Source organism: Drosophila bipectinata, chromosome 2L (genome assembly GCF_030179905.1).
Source record: "Drosophila bipectinata strain 14024-0381.07 chromosome 2L, DbipHiC1v2, whole genome shotgun sequence".
Classification (NCBI taxonomy): Eukaryota; Metazoa; Arthropoda; class Insecta; order Diptera; family Drosophilidae; genus Drosophila; species Drosophila bipectinata.
The window spans coordinates 25,512,649-25,534,081 of NC_091736.1; the positions used below are offsets into that span (position 1 = coordinate 25,512,649).

General features: G+C 36.7%; 1 protein-coding gene across 5 annotated transcripts in view; it reads right to left on the reverse strand.

The window, feature by feature from the left end:
• Positions 1-6,863: 6,863 nt before the first annotated feature.
• Positions 6,864-21,433, reverse strand: part of conu (Rho GTPase-activating protein conundrum) — a 37,720-nt gene continuing 23,150 nt past the window's right edge. For 3 of the 5 annotated variants that reach the window (XM_043211556.2, XM_043211557.2, XM_070277039.1), the window contains exons 4-9: positions 12,675-12,845; positions 12,527-12,615; positions 12,194-12,466; positions 7,924-8,470; positions 7,348-7,863; positions 6,864-7,297 (exon numbers count right to left, since the gene is read on the reverse strand). In XM_043211556.2, coding sequence (XP_043067491.1) covers positions 7,178-7,297; positions 7,348-7,863; positions 7,924-8,470; positions 12,194-12,466; positions 12,527-12,615; positions 12,675-12,845 — 1,716 coding nt within the window. In that variant the 3' untranslated portion in view covers positions 6,864-7,177. Of the gene's footprint in view, positions 7,298-7,347; positions 7,864-7,923; positions 8,471-12,193; positions 12,467-12,526; positions 12,616-12,674; positions 12,846-21,433 lie in introns of those variants that run through there. The other 2 variants (XM_043211558.2, XM_043211561.2) reach the window with 2 other exon arrangements.

Sequence of the window (21,433 nt, forward strand, 5' to 3'; positions counted from 1 at the left end):
ATAGCCAGCAGTGGATAATAGGTTGGGATGAAGAAACTGTCTTACTACAAGATTTCATCGAGCAGATAAGTTTGACTTCCATTATAATATCAAAAATAAAAAAAGTTTCAATACAATGTACCTTGAACCAAAATTTGTCCAAAAATAAAAAAATCAATCTAAAAATATTAAGTCAAAATGTAAGCAAATCAGCTCCAAATTGTCCAAATTTCCATTGGCAAACCGGTTTTGTCCGGAATTCTAACGGACCTTCTAAAAATAGAATAGAATGCGTTAACACGTGTTCAATTTCACAACACATCGAATTTAAAGTGGTTATGCGTCACATCAAAGCTGCACTTTTAAGTGGACAAACGTTTAAAGTGGCAAATTATATCCGACTTTAAATATTTAAAATGGATTTTAAAGTGTAAAGTATTTACTTTAATAAGTTCTTCTACTGAAATTAATTTGATTTATTTATTATTTGATATTGTGTATTTTTAATTAATACTCATTTTTGTGTATGCGGACTGCTTTTATTCGTTTGTTTTTGTGATGGTTTTTTTGCTTTCGTCATTTGTCAAGTTTGTGTTATAAAGTTAAAGGTATTATTTTAAAGTTTCAATATTAATAAAAGCTAACTTGTGTTATCGTTATTATAAAATTAATTCTTCACTTTGTTATATTTTTAGTATCTTTTACATTCGTCTTATTTATGTTTACGTAAAGTTTTAATTGTGATCCTTCAAAATTCCCCGATTCATTTTTTATTCAGGGTATTTTTTAATTTATTAAGGTATAAAAAAACGCAAAGCTAGCTGCAGATATCTGCAGATCAACAATATACTAACATCGTCTCTTTTTTTTCTCAGGGTCGATGCAGATGTTTTGCATTGTAGTTGTATGGCAAGATATGTGGCAGCTATAAGATATAGTCGGCCGATCGTTATGAAATTTGGTAGGTCGAATTAACGGACAAAAAAAAAGATGTGTACAAAGTTACAGTTCTATCTTCAAAAATACGCAATACGTTGGGTCAGTTATATGGCAGCAACACCAAAGTTATAACATTTCCGATCAATCAGTTATAAGGCAGCTATATGATAAAGTTGTCCGATCTGGCTGATTTTAACACATAATTTTAGAATAAAAATAAAAATATATAGTGCCAAGTTTCAAGTCCTGAACTAGTACCTGAACTATAAGTATTTTTGGCCGCTCTCTCCATACAAGTCGGATCACTGTGCACTGTACCAAATAAAGATAAAGCGGGAGCCTAATGTTTTTTTTTATTTACTTTTGTTTTTGATGAATATGACATATTTTTATTTTTTAGCGTTTTTCGTAAATTTTTCCAGCTTGTGTTGAGATGCGGTTCCTGCAATGCACCCGCTTTTGCTACAAGCCTACATCATTGTATCTTTTCAAATTGTCTTGGTAGCTCAAAGGCTTAGCTGTCGACCCAAAAAACCTAAATAGTAACAATTAAATAGTTATATTGAATAGTAATAATCATATAATTTAAAGAAATAATAAAATAATGATTATTTGAAGATTCCATAATATAAAACTTAAATTTATTTTTGTCCATAGCGTTCAGTGAGTGGGAGGGAGTGAGATAGTAAGAGAGCATTCTAACTCATGGGCATTCTCTTGCTCTGAAACCGAGTGAGTTGGGGTGGGCAGTAAAAAGATTGCTTTTGGATTGAGGAATGCAGCCGAATGTCACTAATGGTTCATTTATTTTCTTCTGTTGAGTAAAACGCTTCTTTTAATACTTCAATACTTCTTTCATAATGAGGGAGTTGACCGAAAGGTAAATTATATTGAAAGTGTTTTTTCGCAAATGTATGAAAAATAATGAATATTTCTGAAAAAAACAATGACTTGCTTCCACATTTTAATTATTTTATTATCAGCGTCTAAAAATACAGGCAATTAAGCATAGTTTTATCGTACATTTTTGAATGAATTCAAAACAATTCGAATGCGAACTGTAACTCTAACTCATTCAATTCGGTTTACATCCCCCGAATGTTGTGCGAGTGAGACCTACACAGTCGCACTCACTCATTCCTCAATTTTCGTTTCAGCATTCTATCTCACTCAATTGATTTTCAAGGTTGTGCATTTGAATGTCGTTTGACAGTTGAAAGATTTGTGTACCGGGTATAAAATAATAGGGAAACTTAATTGTACCAGTTCCTTCTTGATTTAATATTTAATGTGGATAAATAGGGAATGTGGATATATATTGTTATATACGTTGTATATTGTAATATATAAAAGGGGATATGTGTATTAATGTATACAAATATTAATATAAAAACTATATGTACAAAAATATATATTAAAACATTTTTAATACTCTTGCAGAGGGGATTATAATTTTGGTAAAAAGTGAGCAACGCAGTGAAGGAGACATCTCCGACCCTATAAAGTATGTATGTACATACATATATACTTGATCACCTCCTGAGGTGATATAAGCATGTCGGTCTGTCCGTCTGTCTGTTTCTACGCAAACTAATCTCTCAGTTTTAAAGCTATCGACTTGAAACATTGCACATATCCTTCTTTCCTTCGGAAATGGTATAACTTTGGTGTTTTAAGAGTTAGAGAAATCAAATTTAACACTTAACATAATCAAATAATTTTTGGCAAAATAATACGACATGCCAAATTTCATAAGGATCGGCCGACTATATCCAACAGCCGCATATAACAGAACGACCGGAAATAATCCACATTTGACCCACATTTTGAAGATAGAAAGCTGAAACTTAGTACAGATTCTATTTTTGGTCAGTTTATCCCACCTACTACATTTCGTAACGATCGGCCGACTATATCTTATAGTTGCTATGCAACTGAATGATCGGAAATGGTTTTTGGTAGCAATACCAACTTTGGTATTTTTGAAGATATAAGCTTTGGACCTTTTTTTAGATATTTTATTGTAATCAACTGGTTATATTATGATATTCTGATAAGGATCGGCCAACTACATACGGTGTTTGCAATATATTAGGTTGTCAAAAAAGTCTTGCGGTATCCTTATTGAATTTTCAATTGTTCATAAAATTGGTTAAAAAAAAAAGTGACCCACTTTTCATAGCCAGTCACCATACTCTTCAAAAACGGGTCGATTTTGTTGCGATTTAGAAGCGATTCTCATGCGACGATACGGTCAAAGATGTCTTTGGGTCAATTCGTGTGGCACCCTCGATGTATGGGTGCTTCTTAGTGACTCCAAGCTTCTTCAAATGGTTATAACGGTTTGATGACTCATGCCCAGCTCTTGACCGATGGTACGGCTGCTACTATGCCGGTCTTTTTCGACCAATTCAGCGACTGTATCGCAATTTTCGACGACAGGCCTTCCGGAGCGTCGACCACTTCTACACCAGAACGAAAACGATGAAACCATCGTTGCGCGGTGGAAATGGAAACTGTATCGGGTCCTTAAACTGCACAAATTTTATTGGCGGCTTGAGATGCATTTTTGCCTTTATCGTAGTAGTACTCTAAAATATGCCATATTTTCTCTTTATTTTGCTCCATGATTGCGACGCTATAACTCACGAACGACTTAAAAGAAAAGACAATCAATCACACACGTGTTAGCGGGTGAAATGAGCTTTCCAAAAAGGTTTAATATGACCTGATGCGACAAGAATTACGAGCTTTCAGCGCCAACTAGCGAAAATACCGCAAGACCTGTTTGACAACCTATTGTATCCGGATTTAACTTCAAGGGTATATTAACTTCAGCTCCGCCCGAAGTTAGCTTTCCTTTCTTCTTATACCCTTCTAGAGGTATTATACTTTTGTCCAAAAGGGTGCAACGCAGTGAAGGTTACATCTCCGACCCTATAAAGCAGGGGTGCCCAAGCTCAGCATACGACAGAGAAAACTCCAATACCAATGCAAAATATCTCCAATACATTGCACTATGGGGTTTTTGACCTGTTTTTGTGGCATTAATTAATAACCCGGTCAGTTTTGGAGATATCGGACTGAAACTTTACCAATCGTTATTATTTGATCCTAGATACATATAGTATGAAAATCCTTCGGATCAGGAAACTATATCCTATAGCTCCCTTAGGAACGATTTGGTAAAAGTAAAGATAAATTAATGAAATTTAAAATTTGACATTTGTTGCTATTTTAATACGATATAGCAATTTTGAACCAAATCGGATAACGCTTTCCCTGGGAACTACCAGTTTAAAATACCTTTTATATGCCTCTAAAGCATATAAAAGTTGAAAAAGAAAAATTCCTTTATACAGTAGTATTAATCTTATTATTATTTTATTCATTTTCTATAATATATTAATATTATCTAAAAAAAACAAGCTGGAATCGTTAAATTAGTCATCTTCGAGACAAACATTATTTTCGTATTCGTACGAAAGCATCTAAATTACCTCAATTGGAAGTAAAAGACTCTTTAGTTTTTTATGCATCTCGATAAATTAAGGACGAAATAATTGGATCTGGTGTATCCATAGCTCTGTTGAACACATCAGCGAAGGAATGTAATCGGTTGTGCTTTCTTGAATGGTGACGCCTGTCTGATTTATACAGCATGTTTCAGGATTCAGACGCTTCTTCTCCAAAATAGCCGACTGAAAGCACCGTATTTTCCATTACTTCCATTAAATATTGGTGGCTTTTTTCTTTCAAAACGGCATTATCAACATTGTTATTTCTATGACGTTGAAAAAAACATTGTACAGCCATTTGATGCTCAGCCCGGCCCCTTTCGCTGTTCCAAACAGCGACCAAATCGGCTTTGGAGAAAGTTAGGTTATCTAAGAAAAATTCAAATTGCACCTATAGTAGAGAAAAATGCACAATAAGACTAACAGCCTTTGCTCAGTAATGACAACGCTACAACATACGCATTGAAAACTTTCTATTCCTTCTATTTCAAAACTCTTCCCAATGTTGAAATTTGTTTCCCGAAATTCAGCTTAAGGTGCATCTATAAAATGACAAAATGTTAGTATAGACACGCACAATTTAAACAGTTAATACATTTAACATGTAGTACAAACCTGTGAAATCAGTGTGGAGTTTTAAACAAATAATCTAATTTCACAGATCACTATGTGAAAATTGCAAACTTAGCGCACGTACTTTCGGATGCAAAAGCTGACTTTGCAGCTGTTATGCTAACATATGCTGTTAAGAATTAACATTTTGAGTATGAGGCATATAGTTTCATGTTTTCTTAATACATTCCCATTCATTTTTTTTAAATCAGAGAACTTTCAAAAAATGATTAAATGCCACATAAAGTGGTCAAAAACACCATAGTGCATTGGAGCGAGAAATTTTTTTACCCTCCATGTGGGTGTACTGAAAACAGAATTCTAGTCACATTTATAAAGGGCTTAAAAAAATCGATATAATAAAAAATACATTTTATTATAGCAACTAAAAAAAGACCCTCAATTTTTTAAAACAGCTTATTAATAACTATGACAAAAAATGCGGAGCTTCTTACTTATAAAAAAATTTTCTGCGAAGAAAAAATTGATCGCTTCAGATCGACCATTTTGGCAGAAACAAAAACAAGAATGAATTTCTTGCAGTGAAAAGTTTCGGTAATCCAACAACAAACTGCATTCGGATTAGCACGATAGAGGAGAATAGGAAAAACACGAAAAATTATTATTGTAAATGCACTTTGGCTATGATGGGAGCAACACACGTGTATGAAATTTCATTACCCATATGAAAGAGCAATTCCAACAACAAAGGAGCACTGAGAGCAACGGGGCTGGGCACCCCTGGTATAAAGTATATTCTTGATCAGGATTACCTCCTGAGTTAATATAAATTTCATAACGATCGGCTGACTATATCTTATAGCTGCCATATAACTGAACGATCGGAAATGATTTTTGGTAAAAATACCAACTTTGGTATTTATGAAGATAGAAGTTTGGGTTTTTTTTTAGATTTTGTATTATAATAAATTGGGTTATATTCTTTTTATCATATTCTCATAAGGATCGGCCAACTATATCCGATGTTTGTGATATATATCCGGTTTTAACTGCAAGGGTATATCAACTTCGGCTCCGCCCAAAGTTAGCTTTCCTTTCTTGTTTTTACTTGTGTTTTTTTCTTAAGGGCCTGTAGGAATCTGTTCCAAGTTTTCTTAGCTGAGCCCAATACACATATTAATGTAGACCAAGATATTTCCGATTCTCTAATAAAATTTCGCTTAATGTAGCAGATAAATTTTCACCCCTGGTCTACGTTCGAACGAAAAAATAAACGAGGCAACGCTCAACGCTTAATAAAGCGGAGCCACTAAGAGATTCTGAAACTGAGGAGGCAATGGTGCCAAAATAGCGAAAGAGCCCAATGACGTCAGAGCGATTCGGGTAGATATATTTTTGTCAACCCGATTTTCTGGCGACTCCATTACCCGACAGCCAGCTGGTATACTAGTTGTTTTTTATTTTTCCGTCAGAATGTCAGTTGGTTTTCTCGCAAAGAACGTAATCTTTAAAAGGCTATATTTTTTTATTTTTCTCGTAATCTTTATAAAGCTTTTGCTCGTTTCTCATAAAAAAATGTCTCCATCGTCTGCTTAACATCCAAACTTTATCTTGATCAGCAAGCATGTCCTTTTGGCATGACTTTCTGGTTTCCTTGATGGTCTTAATATTTTCGGTTTTACTGTTATGGCTTTGCTGGGCGTTTAGGGTTGTTGTTGTTACAACGCCTCTCTTTATTTTTTCTTATGAATGCCTCTTTTGACTTTTCCACCTTTTCTTTAAGGTTAATAACATTATTCACGTTCACGTTCTCATAAGGATCATAACCAACCAACTATATAAAGAAAAAAACAATCACGATTGAGCATATATTTGTACATTTCGCATAAAATGTATTTCATAACTTTTTTTAAGGGACGACACTTAAATTCAATTCTTTAGGTGATACTAATGTAGTTTATTCTATATTTTTAAATGCATTTATATACCCTTTAGCACCATATTATATCATACAAGATTATATTTATTTTTTATACCTGCTAGTTAAAGTTAGTGCTAAACCAAGACCCTAGAGACTTCATTAATGCTAAAAGAACATAAATGTATCACAGAAAATAAAATAAATTGGAGCACCAATTACAATAACAATATTTATATACTCTTCTATATTATACAACAGTGTGATGTACATGATTTGTATTTTTTGACTCTTCATTAATAATTGTTGAACTAGTAGGATTTCCATTGCGAATTTCCATTATTTCGAGCTGGGATAATGCTTTTTTTCTCTAAAAAGAAACGGTTTAAATAATAGTCGTTTTTTATATTAAATACATACCATTCGTTTTTTACTTTTTGACTCCGTTATTAAGTTTTTCTGTACCTGAAAAAGTTTTTCGCCGCGTGTAATTAAAACATTGGTCAAACGACAGCATATTGCAGCCATTTTTACTTGCTCTTCAATGTTGTTTTTGTTAACTGGATGAACATTACGGGGGGGAAAGAAAGAAGGAGCTATTATCGTAGATACGTTGTGTAAATTCATTTTGTTAACATTTTGTAAATTGATTATATTGTTTAAAAAACTTAACAACGCTCGAAACGTGTTTCTATTTTCATGTGGTAACAATTGACATAAAAGTGAAAAAGCCTTTTTTTGATCCATCGATGTTAGTTTATGACATTGATAAAACAGTTGAACAAGTTCGTTTGTAAGTAAAGGCTGTGGAAGTTCCCGTAACCATCGCTTAAGAAGCGCGCTTAGTTCATGAACTGTAGCATTAGAAAAATAATTGTCCATATTTTCAAATTTCAGATAAAATATTGATTCTAGTTCATTGTAAAGTACTTCAGTCTGAAAGAAAGATTAAAAATGTAAAATATTTACTTGTGTACCTAAGATTATAAGAAGAACCTTTTGCTTATTTCCAGCAATTCGAAGTATTCCTTCTTCTGTAGATCCCCGAAGAGTTATTTCAGCTAACAGATTTTCCAAAAATAGTGGTACAAGATTAGAATCGGTTCCAGTGATTTGCTGATCACGTCGAATAAGAGCACTTAGCGAAACACCAAACAGATTTCCTTCTTCTTTACGACGTCTTTTGTATGGTTTTCTTCTGTCTAGAGATATTTTGTTTCGATCAAATATGGTTGCTAACTCTAGCCAAATAATAGACTGCAATCGTTTTATATCAATTTCACTTAATAAAACGATGTCTATGTATTGTTTTTGTGATGGATTAAAATCGTCTAATATATCTACTTCATCTGGACCAAAGGTATCACGGCAAATATTTTCAAAGCTTATAACATCACCAGCCATAAGCAAATTTCCTGGACACTCATTGTCTGATTTTGAAAGCTGTTTATAGTTTTCGTTTAATTTATCAATGCAATCATCGCTGGAATCGCCTGATGTATTATTTTCACTGTGTATCTTTGCAGTCTCTCCCCGTGCCTTACTGTATAAAAAGAGATACAAAATGTTACCTTGGTAGAGTATTTTATAATAATTTACTCTTATAAACTAAATTATAGAACTATTTTTACTATTTTAATCTCTTACTGATTCTTTACTGAATCGGGGAGTAGATCCGAGAGTGAAGAAAGTGTAAGAGACTTCGAGGAAGACTGTTGCTCAGACAAGGCGTTAAGAGTATAAGTTTTAAAGTTTAAAGTAGAGCCAAATAATGTGGTAGAGACCATTGTAATCCGAACATAATACCCTAAATGGATAATTCTGGGCATGTGTCTAACAAAAATGGCTAAGGAGTAGCGGACAAAAGTTTCTAGTCCTTATACATTACATCGTCATGGCTGTTAACATCGTCATAATGCAAGTTAATCATTAAAAGTCTACTATGGAAGACTAAGGCGCACCCTTAGAGAAAATAGGCCTGATGAGGACATAAGGGAGGAAATACAATTAAAAGGCCTAAAATGAGGCCTATCTTTGGGAGTGTATTGCAAGTAGGGAATTGAATGAATCTTAGTGATTCTTTTTGCATGTTATTAGGAAATTATTGGGCAATGAAAATCAGTCAAGTTTTTCGAAAAATATTGTAATTAAGCCCATTTATGATCAATAATGTGGAGTCGTGTTTTGGGGGATAAACTTTGCGCCGTGCAGTCTCCAGGCCCAGGATCACGTCTAAAACAAAAAACAGGAACTGGGCATTAAACTTAGAAGTACAGCGCACAACATGAATTATTTCATATGTAAAAAAATGGTTTTTCCATAAAAAAAAATTTGAAATTGAAAAAAATGTAAAAAAAAAAACACACTTTTTTTCGACTTTGTTCGTAAAAAAAACATGTTATAACAAATAAATATAAAAAATCCTTTCATTCATGTTGTGGAGAATTTCATTACAAACATAAAGCAAAAAACCGCATTCGATTGAAATGAAATCTCTGACCTGTACATTGCACGGCGACTTTGAAAACACGAATTTTCAGTAGAAGCGTTTAGAGTTTACCACTCACTAAAGTTTACCACTGACACGCACTCACTAAATTGCGTATTACTTTGAAAATAAATACCGGACGGCTTTATGCTTTTAAAGGTTTATTCCCAGACATATTTAGAGTAAATTAAGACAAAAAAAAATTTTTCGAAAAAAAAAAATTTCTAATTGTATTTTCCCCCTTAAGTGGTTATCAGAGTCAAATGCTTTACTATAGTGTTACTCAGTGGAAATGACATCTGTTTGTAAGCCACTCTGGAATCATTCAATAATAAAAGAAGTTAGCTCGGTTTATAAAACCATGCTGGCAAGGAGAAATTGATAAGCAACAAAGGTGTGGCGTAATGAAGTTTTTAAAAAGCTTTGTATAATTATTATACATATAATGATAATCAATGATAATTTAGAAATGCCTTTATATTTGGCAGCGTCTGATTTTTTCCCTTCCACATAAAGGGAAGTATCATGTTTCCAAAGAGATAGTTTTAGGAGAGGTTTGCATAGGGGTCACTTAGGGCGGAGTCGAAGTTGATATACCCTTGCAGGTAAAACCGGATATATATCACAAACATCCGATATAGTTGAATGACCCTTATGAGAATATCATAATATAACCAATTTATTACAATAAAATATCTAAAAAAAAAGTCGCAAGCTTCTAACTTCAAAAATACCAAAATTGGTATTTCTACCAAAAACCATTTCCCATCATTCAGTTATATTGCAGCTATAAGATATAGTCGGCCGGTCGTTTTAAGTTTGGTAGTTCGGATCAACTGACTAAATATAGAATATGTAGAAAGTTCCAACTTTCTATCTTCAAAAACACGAAAATTGGGTCATTTCCGATTTTTCAGTTATATGGCAGCTATAGAATACAGTCGGCAATGAGGAACGTATAAGTAGGACGTTCAGTATGATGGGGCTAGCGTTGATAAAAAGCATGCTCAAGTTGTAAAGTATAAGATTGGTAAAATTGGATCCAAAATTTAAAGGACCAAATGGAAGTGTTTTTTTTTTTAATGGTGACCGCTATACGATAGACGAACATATAAATATTCAATACAGTATCCAATACAGTGTGCGTATTGGAATTGGTGGAAGATCTTGACAACGAAAAGAGAGTCGTTCGTGCAAAAATGACATCTGTGAAGTAAGAGTATATAAGTATATAAGTCGGAATGGACGGGATCGACCAACTATATCGTATAGCTGACATATAACTGATTGATCGGAAATCCTATTACTTTGGTGTTTTTCAAGTTAGAGAGTTGGAATTTTCTATGGATTCTATTTTGACAAAATAATACGACATACAAAATTTCATAAGGATCGTATTGTATTCTATATATCCAGTCCTTTTTTTATGCGATCTCTTTTTACGCGATTTCACTTTAACGCGGTTATTTTTGCAGCGCAAATTTCTTTTTTTACGCGGATTTTTCACTTTAACGCGATTGCGATTGCGATTGCGATTACTCTATGTGTATCAATTATTGAAAATCTAGTCATTAGTCATTTAGTTAGCGGTTACTATTTTTACGCGATTTTTTTTTACGCGATTAGTGCCAGAACCAACAATCGCGTAAAAAAAGGACTGGGTGTATTCTATAGCTGCCGACTGTATTCTATATCTGCCATATAACTGAACAATCGGAAATGACCCAATTTTCGTGTTTTTGAAGATAGAAAGTTGGAACTTTGTACATATTCTATTTTTGGTCGATTTCAGTTGATCTGACCTACCTAATTTCATAACGATCGGCCGACTACATTTTATAGCTGCTATATAGCAGTTATATAACTGAACGATCAGAAATGGTATTTGGTAGAACTACATACCAACTTTGGTATTTTTGAAGATAGAAGTTTGCGACTTTTTTATATTTTGTATTCTAATAAATTCGTTATATTTTGATATTCTGTATGTGATATATATCCGGTTTTAACTGCAAGGGTATATCAACTTCGGCTCCGCCCGAAGTTAGCTTCCTTTTCTTGTTTATTTAGATTTACTTGGGACCTTACCACCTTGGTCCGAGATCACTGCATTGTGCCAGTTCAACACCAATCTAAAGCAGTGGTGAGCAAAACGCACACATGTTTAATATTTAATTCTGTGCGTAAGCAGAAAAAATAAAGAAGGAGGGCATTCACTGTGCGAAAAACTTAGTTTTTTTCGATTTTCATCAATACAAAATTTTGAACAGGCACTTAAATAGTACAACAGCAAAATTTTTGAAACAAATGAAAAGGTACGCTTCCCTGCGTACCTATATTTATTTTCTATGGAGAGATTTCTCCAACCAAATTTATTTTTTTTACGTTGAGGTGTCAGGTGTTGCAAAATGAGAGCAAATGAGAGAGCTTCTAAAAAACATTTGAACGTGCTCACACCGGCAGCGCCGGGATTTCCAACCCTATGCACGCGTGCTATGGAAAATTATAAGCCTTGATCAAGAGTGATAAGCCTTAAATTGGGCAAATTTTACATGAAAATAAACCTTTTTATTTAAGAATTTGAGACTGACAGCTGTCAGATTCACATTCTTCATTTTGTCACATTCTTCATTTTACCGAATCTGTGTAAATTAGGTTTATTATTAAATAGGAGTGAACAGCTATAAACACTAACGCATAAGAACGTAAAAGTTTGATTACGTGTTTTTAAATCAAAATAAGTATCTAAAATCATTAAGATTTGAATAGTGAACTCACCCAATTGAACATGCTGGGTCAGAACCAGACCGTCCTCGTGCCAAATTTATGGTTCCAATTCTTGAATATCCAACTAGTTCAACCCCATGCGCTGAATTTAATGGTATATCACAACGCATATTTGAGCCGCGAAATAGATCCGGAGATAAACCGCTTTTAATAGGTGCGCTAGGTGTCCGGCGTATTTTTTGTTTCAAGTTTTTTTTTTTCGAATGCAGAGTTGTATTTTTTTCACTCTCGTCCTTTTCTTCAAAGATGCGCACAAAGTTTGGTCTATATAAACACTATTGAGGTAGATTTTAATTAGAACATTAATTTATCAATACAACTCACATAGAAGAGGTTCCCCAAACATCGTCAACTTGTATGGAATCCAAAGAGTCTGGAGTAGCACTCCGAGATCGTGTTCCTGTACTAGATTCCTATAAAATAGGTTGGAATTAAAAAACTTTCTTTCGAGATGTAAGAATTTAATTTTTACATCAAAGTCCCTAAATAGATCTCTGATATCAGGCTTACGCTTTGACCGGATCTTTTTGCGCCCTCGCACGGTCTGATTCAATATAATAACGCGTTGTCTGATAGCTTCGGCGTGGGGCTTTGATAATGTTTTCAGAACGGGTTCAAGTTCAGCTTTGTGGACCTCCAAGCCCTAAAAACATGATGATATGTGTTTTTTAATGTGTAAGACAATAAAAACTGAAAATTTTAAAAGGTTAATTTATAAAAAAATAATTTGGTTTTTCAAAAATTTTAAATACTGTTTTTCAATACATTAAAAAGCTATGTGGTTTTACGTATAGATTTGCTATAACACTAGCTATATTTTTTTTTTTTTTTTTTTTATTAAGTTACTTCCTGTAGTGGAAGAATTATTTGGCCTCCCCGTTTGAACGGGCTAACGCCACAGCCAATGTATGAAATCTTATTTCAGGAGATCTAAAAATTGCGCTTGCATTAAAGACAATAATTTTTTATATTAATTTTGGCTTGCTTTAAGAACAACGTTATCGATATGTAGTTGTCGATTGGTTCATTTGCAAAGAAGCGATAAATATCATTATATTTTAAAAGTGTTGGTAAATGGCGGCGAATGCTTGAGTATTTTGAACAATTTAAAATATGATGTGAAATATTTTCCACTGCATTGCATGTGTCGCTCGATCGCTGCTCACCGGAGGATGCTGCTGAAACTGCCCGTCTGCTAGCCGAGCCTTCTAGGGACGCCGATCCAATACCACCAGTGACTGAGGAGGAAACAGCTGAGCTTATAACCATCATGAGCAACAACAAGGCCCCGGGCGATGATGGTATCAATGCAATTGCATTAAAAATGTTACCACCTCCAAGCATTCAGCTAATTACGAGGATCTATAATAGATGCTTGGAGATAGGGTACTTCCCGTCCACATGGAAACGTGCCCAGGTAACTATGATACCTAAGCCCGGGAAACCCGAAGCAAACCTTTCGTCCTACCGACCAATAAGTTTGTTACCAACGCTCTCCAAAATACTTGAACGAGTGTTTTTAAGCAGAGCACTGCCAGTATTTGACGAGGCTGGACTGATCCCTGACCACCAGTTTGGCTTCAGGCGGCGACACGGTACGCCAGAGCAGTGCCATCGGGTAGTGCAGTGCATCCTGGACGCGTTTGAAACCAAGAAGTACTGCATGGCCGTCATGCTGGACGTGAAGCAGGCGTTTGACCAAGTCTGGCATCCCGGTCTTCTATATAAATTAAAGACTGGCCTACCCCGACCATACTTCCAGTTCCTAAAGTCGTTCTTGGAAGACCGTAAATTTGCTGTTAGATGTGGCGAGGCCATCTCCGGTATTAGAGAAGCTCACGCTGGTGTACCCCAAGGCAGCGTTCTTGGCCCGTTGATGTACAATGCTTACACGGCCGACCTCCCTGTTCTTCAGAGGCCTGACCTGCTCGCAGCAACCTATGCAGACGACACCGCCTTCCTTACCACCGCCGATAGCGCATTGGGGGCAGCCGATACGATGCAATTGCAGCTTGACTTGCTCAGCGACTGGCAAAAGCGATGGAACATTGCCGTCAATAATGAGAAGTCCACTGCCTCCACATTTTCTCTCTGCAAAGGCAACTGCCCTCCAGTTAACCTTAACGGCTCTCCAATCCCACAGGTAGACAATCCCAGGTACCTGGGATTCACCCTAGACAGAAGGCTCACCTGGAAGCCCCATCTGATTAAGAAGAGGAAACAGGCTATTCAAAGACTTCGATCCTTCAACTGGCTTATGGGTAGGAGATCGAAGCTGAGAACTTCCACTAAACTCCTCATTTACAAGGCAATAATACGCCCTATCTGGACGGCATACAGCTCTGGGGAACTGCGAGCAAGACGAATGTCCGAACTATGCAAGCTTTCGAAAATAGAGTCCTTCGAATCGCCACTGGGGCCCACGTCTATCATGACAATCGCACCATCCACGAGGTTCTCAATTTCCCTTGGGTCAAGGACGAGATACAAAGAAGCAGCGCACGTTACATGCAGAGGCTTCATAATCACCCGAACCGGTTGGCCAGCTCCCTGCTGGACAGCAGCGAGCAACCCAGAAGACTTAAAAGGACACACCCGCTGGACCTCCCCTTACTACTCTAATTTTTTTTTCTACCATATTAATATTTAAAAATATCTATACGTGAAGTTTACGTGATAAAATTTAATGGTTGTCCCTAATTACAGTTTTAAATAAACATTACCCTGCTATTACAAAAAAAAAAAAAAAAAAAAAAAAATTGCATGTGTCGCAAATAGCATTGTCCAAAACATTCATTTTTGATAAAGTGTACTTATCGAACGCATATCCGCTAAGGATTCTATTTAATCGTTTTGGGTCTATACGGTCGAAAATATCCGTTTCATAAAACCAGGGTTTCTTGGTGATGAAAGGCCTAAAGTTTGAATAGTCTTTATTACGTTCCATAGAGAATACGTTATAGTCTCTTTCCCAATCATCTTGAATATAATGCAGAGGTCGGCACGGACCTATCCAGGGGGCATAGGAAATTTCTCTGCCCGAGCTCTGCCATACACACACAGTGTACATGTGTGAAACGTCATGCTCACACCCTACTTTCTGCAATTCGGAACTAACACTAATGCGTTAAAATCATATCAATGTATTGGGGTGCCGACCACTGATATAATGAAATATATAGTTGATCGCATTACTTAATGTCCATCTAACATATTTGAAGGAGCCGTGTATAGAAGCATTCTTTGCTTCTCTATCAGCAATTTCGTTTTCCCAAATATTTGCATGGCTGGGTATGTGGTGAACAACAACCTTTAAAAGCATAGGACAATTTTCGATTTTGGAGAATATTTCCTGGGCAATATAATTGCTGGAGCAGTTATTTTGTAGAGTTTGAATAGCGCCAAGGCTATCCGTCAGTACGGCTATCTTAGGAAAGCAGTTGGAAATTGCAAAATCAATTGCTTTTCCCAAGGCTAGAAGTTCAGCGGTCATAGACGACAGCTTTTTCTTAGTAAAGAAATTATCAACAGTATTTGACTTTTGTAAATTGATTTATATTATTGAAGTCGAAAAAATTTGAATTATATTTATAGCTGGCCATTATTGAATTATATTTATAGCTGAATTTTATTTGTTAGTTGTTAGTCCGTAAATTTACTCTTAGATAGCTTAGGGCGGAGCGGGAGCGAAAGCTCATATTCGCTCTTGTGCGAATTCGCCCCGCTTCGCCGCAATAGATAAGTTAGGCTTAAGATTAGAGAAAGATTAGAAAATATACTCGAATTTATAACGTTGAAGAAGCAAGACCTTTCGTTTTCGTTTTCGCCCAGTTTTTTATTAAATATTAGCAGCCACCCTTTTTGTTTTGTTATTTAAAGTGTGAGATAAAACAATCTCGTTAAACATTTTGGCGCCCCCGGGTGGACTTAGTGCGAGATATTTAATAAATAAACAAAAACAAAGTGACAGTGACACTGTGTAATTACACATAATTACAACCAAAAAAAAAATATATATATATACATACAATTTAAAGAGCTGCTCGCGACGCGTCCGTGCTGTGGAACATAAAACCCAAAAATCACCGCGTCGTGAAACCCTCAAGCCTCGCAGGATCGTCACCGCAGGATCATCACCGCAGGATCATCACCGCAGGAACTTCGCCACTTATCATAACCAATCTCCTTCCATGCCGTGCACCTGCATCGACTGCAACAGGAAAGTGGCAGCGGGATTAAAGGATCCCAAGGCAGAACCCCAGGTATTTGTGCGAAAAATTGAAAGTTGAGAAGAGACAAATTAAATCTTCGTCTTGTGCTGAAATATTGCACCCTCCTTTCAATTCTTGGCGCATACGTACTTGAAATTAGTAGAGCTTAAAAATTTGAGTAGTTAGTTAAATTATTAACAAACTGCCTGTGGCTAAAATTGACAAAAACATACATAAATACATATCCACATCACTGTCGCCCGCCCTCGTTTTCGCCAAACAAAATAGTTAAATTTAGTGCAGCCAAACATTTATTTATATACAAATATATGTACAAATATAATACATATTTACGTGCATAAATAATTTGGCGTACATACAAATATATGCATCGGTAAAATTTTCGTTTTCGCTCCAACCGTTGTCCGCTGCTATATATGTATGTATGTACATATATGCATTAGTTTGGCGCATTTTATTTTACCGGAACGCCAAGTGACGCGCTACCCTATAATTGTGGGGTATACACCTTTTTCGGTGTCATTGGCAACCAACTATTTTTTTGGATACTCAGTGCCTCGACTATCAACATAATTCGACTATCAAATAATTAATTAATTATTTATCTTTTTTCGCCATATTAATTAATTAATTTTCGTTTTCGCTAGATATTAAATTAAATATCTTTTTTCGTTCGTTTTCGTTTTTTGAATTTAATTTATTAATTAAATAATTAAAATTAAAAAATTTTTTATATTAGTCAAAATTTGTATTTTTTTTGCTAATTAACAAATAAATTAAAAAATTTTTTATTTAAAAATAAAAACAAAAATTTTAAATTTTTTATCGTCGCCTGTTTATTAAAAATAAATAAATAAATTTTAAAATGGAAAGTAATAAACAGAAAGTAAAATCCACGAATCTTGATGAATTAAGAAGAAGATTAAATGTCAGAGTAAAAAGCATTCGCCGGTTAGAGGAACGTTTGGAAGCTGGGTCAGTTCCTTTAGTGAAGACCGAGCTAGAGTGCCGGCTTCAGGTTTTAAATGAGACAATATTTAAGGCAAACGAGTTGCAAGACCAGATCGAGCAATTAGATGAGGAAGATGAATTTGGAGCCGAGTTGGAAGAATTAGAGATAGCAACTAAGGCAAGGGTGATGTCTTTATTAAATGCCTTCACGTTAGCTGAAGAGTCCCCACCAGCTACTGCAATTTCTGCAGCCCCAACTCGAGCTCGACTTCCCAGTTTGGCATTGCCAAAATTCAGTGGAAACTATTCGGAGTTTAAAAATTTCATGAGTCTCTTTGAGACATTAGTAGACAAGGATGTGAACATTCCTGTTATCGAGAAATTTAACCATTTAATTTCTTGCCTCTCTGGTGAAGCCTTAGGAACTATCAAGGCATTCCAAGTCACCGAGAGTAATTACGACAAAGCTATTGCTAGTCTAAAAAGAGTTTACGATAACGAATGTCTCATCTTTGCGAACCAAATAAGCAAATTATTCAGCCTTCCGAAAGTTTCCCAGCCGTCTGCGTCGTCGTTGAGAGGTCTCATCGACACAGTATCATCGATCTATGGGTCACTCTTATCCATAGGAGATGACACTAAAATTGCAAACTCAATGATCATTCATTTAGTTTTGAGTAGAGTAGATCCAGTGACCAGAGAAAAATGGGAAGAGTCACTGGATTATGAGGAATTGCCGCTGTGGTCCGATTTCGAAAAAATATTAAACCGTAGGTACCAGCACCTGTCCGCTGAAGAGACTGGCAAGCCAAAACAGGAGAAAATTGGGTTCGGGAAGCAGCACAATAGGAGTTCGTTGGCTTGCTCCGCTTCCAATAAACAAGATTGCAGTTATTGCAACGCACAAGACCATTGTCTTGCCCAGTGTAGTCCGTTCGCTCGCCTTGCTGTAATGCAACGGTTTGAGTTTGTCAAGTCAGCCTCATTATGTTTAAATTGTCTGCGAAAAGGTCACACGGTTGCGAAGTGTAAATCGACTAGATGTCAAATTTGTGCAAGATCGCACCACAAACTTCTGCACCGATTTACTGTGACCGAAAATAACTTGGCGTTACCACCACCAAATGAACATCCTCCCCCAGCGCTACATCTTGATGGCCCTTCTACGTCACATGCTTTGCATGCGTCATCACTAGAAAGGGTTTTGTTAGCGACGTCGATCGTAAGCGTTAGAACTAAAAATGGCGAGCATATATTGGCCCGAGCACTACTTGACTCTGGGTCGAAAATGAACTTCATTACTGAAGAACTTGCTCAACGCTTACAGATCCGTAGGGAGGAATCGTGTATCAACTTGCTTGGAATTGGTCAAGCTAATTCCCAGGTTAAGAAAAAGATACACACTGTGGTGAAGTCAACGATTAATGGTAGTGAGTTTCCGTTCGACTTTTGGATTTTGAGAACTATCTCGGGTTATCACCCTGACCAGTCAGTGAACGTGAAAGATTGGGACCTACCAAAGAACTTGCCGCTAGCAGACCCATATTTCTACAAACCTCAGCGGATAGATATGTTAATTGGAGCTGAGTCATTTTTCGAATTGTTGTCCGTTGGCCAAATAAAACAAGGGCCAAACCATCCCATCCTCCAAAAAACTCTCCTTGGATGGATAGTATCGGGAAAATATAAGGCAAATACCTCAACTCCTCAACAGCCTGTCTCTAGCCTGAATTGCCAAGAAGAACTACTCGAGTCGATAGATGGCAATTTGAAAAAATTCTAGTCGTTGGAAGAAGTACCAACTTCCAAAAAGCTTTTGTCACCTGAACAAGAGTTATGTGAGGAACATTATCAGAAAAATACAGTTGTGCTGCCTTCAGGTCGATTTGAAGTCAGGCTTCCATTTAAATCGGATCCAAGCGTTTTGGGAAACTCGTTCGAGGTAGCCAAACGCCGTTTTTTGTCGCTCGAGAAAAGATTATCTCGAGATCCGAATTTAAAGAAAATGTATGTGGAATTTATGGAGAATTCGAATCCTTAGGTCATATGTCCCCTACAAGCAATGATGTTCTTGCTACTCCACACTACGTCATACCCCATCAGTGTGTCTTACGGCCAAATTACGAGTCGTGTTTGATGCGTCTTGTAAGACATCAACACATAAGTGTCTTAACGATCTGTTGATGGTTGGTCCTACCATCCAGGAAGAGTTGTATTCAATTCTTCTTAGGTTCCGGCTGAACAGATTCGCTCTGATAGCCGACATAAAAAAGATGTATCGCCAAGTAATGGTAAATGAAGCCGATAGGCGATACCAGTTGATAGTGTGGAGGAACGACCCATCAGAGTCCTTGAAACTGTGCAAGCTCAACACCGTTACATATGGCACTGCGCCAGCCCCATTCCTGGCCATAAGGTGTTTGAAGAGGTTGAGTGAATCTGTGAAAAATACATTCCCTCGAGCTGCCGAAGTTATTGGGTCCGACTTTTACGTCGACGACATGTTAACGGGTGCTGGTTGCATTGAGGAGCTAAAGACAATTAAGTCTGAAGTAACTCAGGTTCTTCAAAACGCTGGGTTTGAATTGAGCAAGTGGTTTTCAAACTCGCCTGAAGTTACTGCATCCGAGAGCACGGTTAAGCCAATAACACTTTCGGACTCAGAACTGACTAAAGCATTAGGAATCGCTTGGGTTCCTAAAGAAGATGTATTTAAATTTGAAATTGATGCTTCAGTCATGGGTCAAAGGGCGACCAAGCGGAACATCCTTTCGGTGACATCGAAGTTGTTTGACCCCCTTGGCCTATTAAGCCCTATACTTATAAAGGGAAAGATCCTATTGCAGGAACTTTGGCTAAATAAGCTAGATTGGGATGAGTCAATTCCACTGCACTTAGAAACAGCGTGGAACAAAATACAAGTTGCCCTGTCGCAATTAGAGGACATCTCAATTCCGAGATTCGTGTTTACTGAGCCGATGTCACCGATTCAAATTCATGCCTTTTCTGACGCATCGATGAGAGCCTATGGAGCCTGCGTCTATATTTGTTGCAAATCTGCAGAAGGTATTAAAGTTTCATTGTTGACGGCAAAGTCCAAAGTAGCGCCGCTCAAGACAAAGACGCTCCCCCGTCTTGAGTTATGTGCCGCTCACCTTCTCGCAGATCTCTGCCGCAAGATAAAGCCTCTAATAAAAGTTCCGATCGAACGAAGTGTATTTTGGTCGGATTCAGAAGTAACTCTTCATTGGATTCGTTCCCATCCATCGTCGTTGTCAACGTTCGTATCGAATAGAGTAGCTGAAATTCAAGAGTGGTCAGAGGATAGCACGTGGCGGCATGTACCAACTAAACAGAACCCGGCAGATATAGTGTCCAGAGGTGGAGACGTAAAGGAGACTGTAGAATCGATCTGGTTTACAGGTCCATCGTTTTTAAAGGAACCGGAAGATAAGTGGCCGACGAGCCCCCGGTTTGATCTGTCACCAGAACTTCTACAGATGGAAGCGAAAAAGAATGCGGTCGGATTAACCGCAATCGTATCTACCTCAGATTTATTGGAAGTGATAGAAGGTTATTCCTCTCACCTAAAACTGCTGCGAGTGTTCGTTTATATGTTCCGCTTTATAAGGAAATCGAAGAAATTAGTAGTGAATTCTGATATTGTTCCCTCACCTGTCAAATATAATGAAGCCTTTAAGAAAGTAATCGAAATAGTCCAAGAGCACGAGTATGAAATAGAAAAGATCCGGAAAAATATAAGCGTTAGCCCTAGTCTACAAAAGCTAAACCTTTCTACACGAATCATCAGAGGCTGGGCTTACCTTTTCGTTGTTGCGGGTTGGGGGGCGACTAGCTAATGCTCCTATATCGTACGATGCCAAGTTTCCAGTATTGTTGACAAAACGCTCTCAATTTGTTCAGAGCTACGTCCGATACTTGCACGAGTCGAATTTTCATGTGGGTCCACGAGCACTTGTGAGTCTTTTGCGACAGCGCATATGGATCGTAAATGCGCAGGAAGTCTGCAGTCAGACAGTACGGTCAT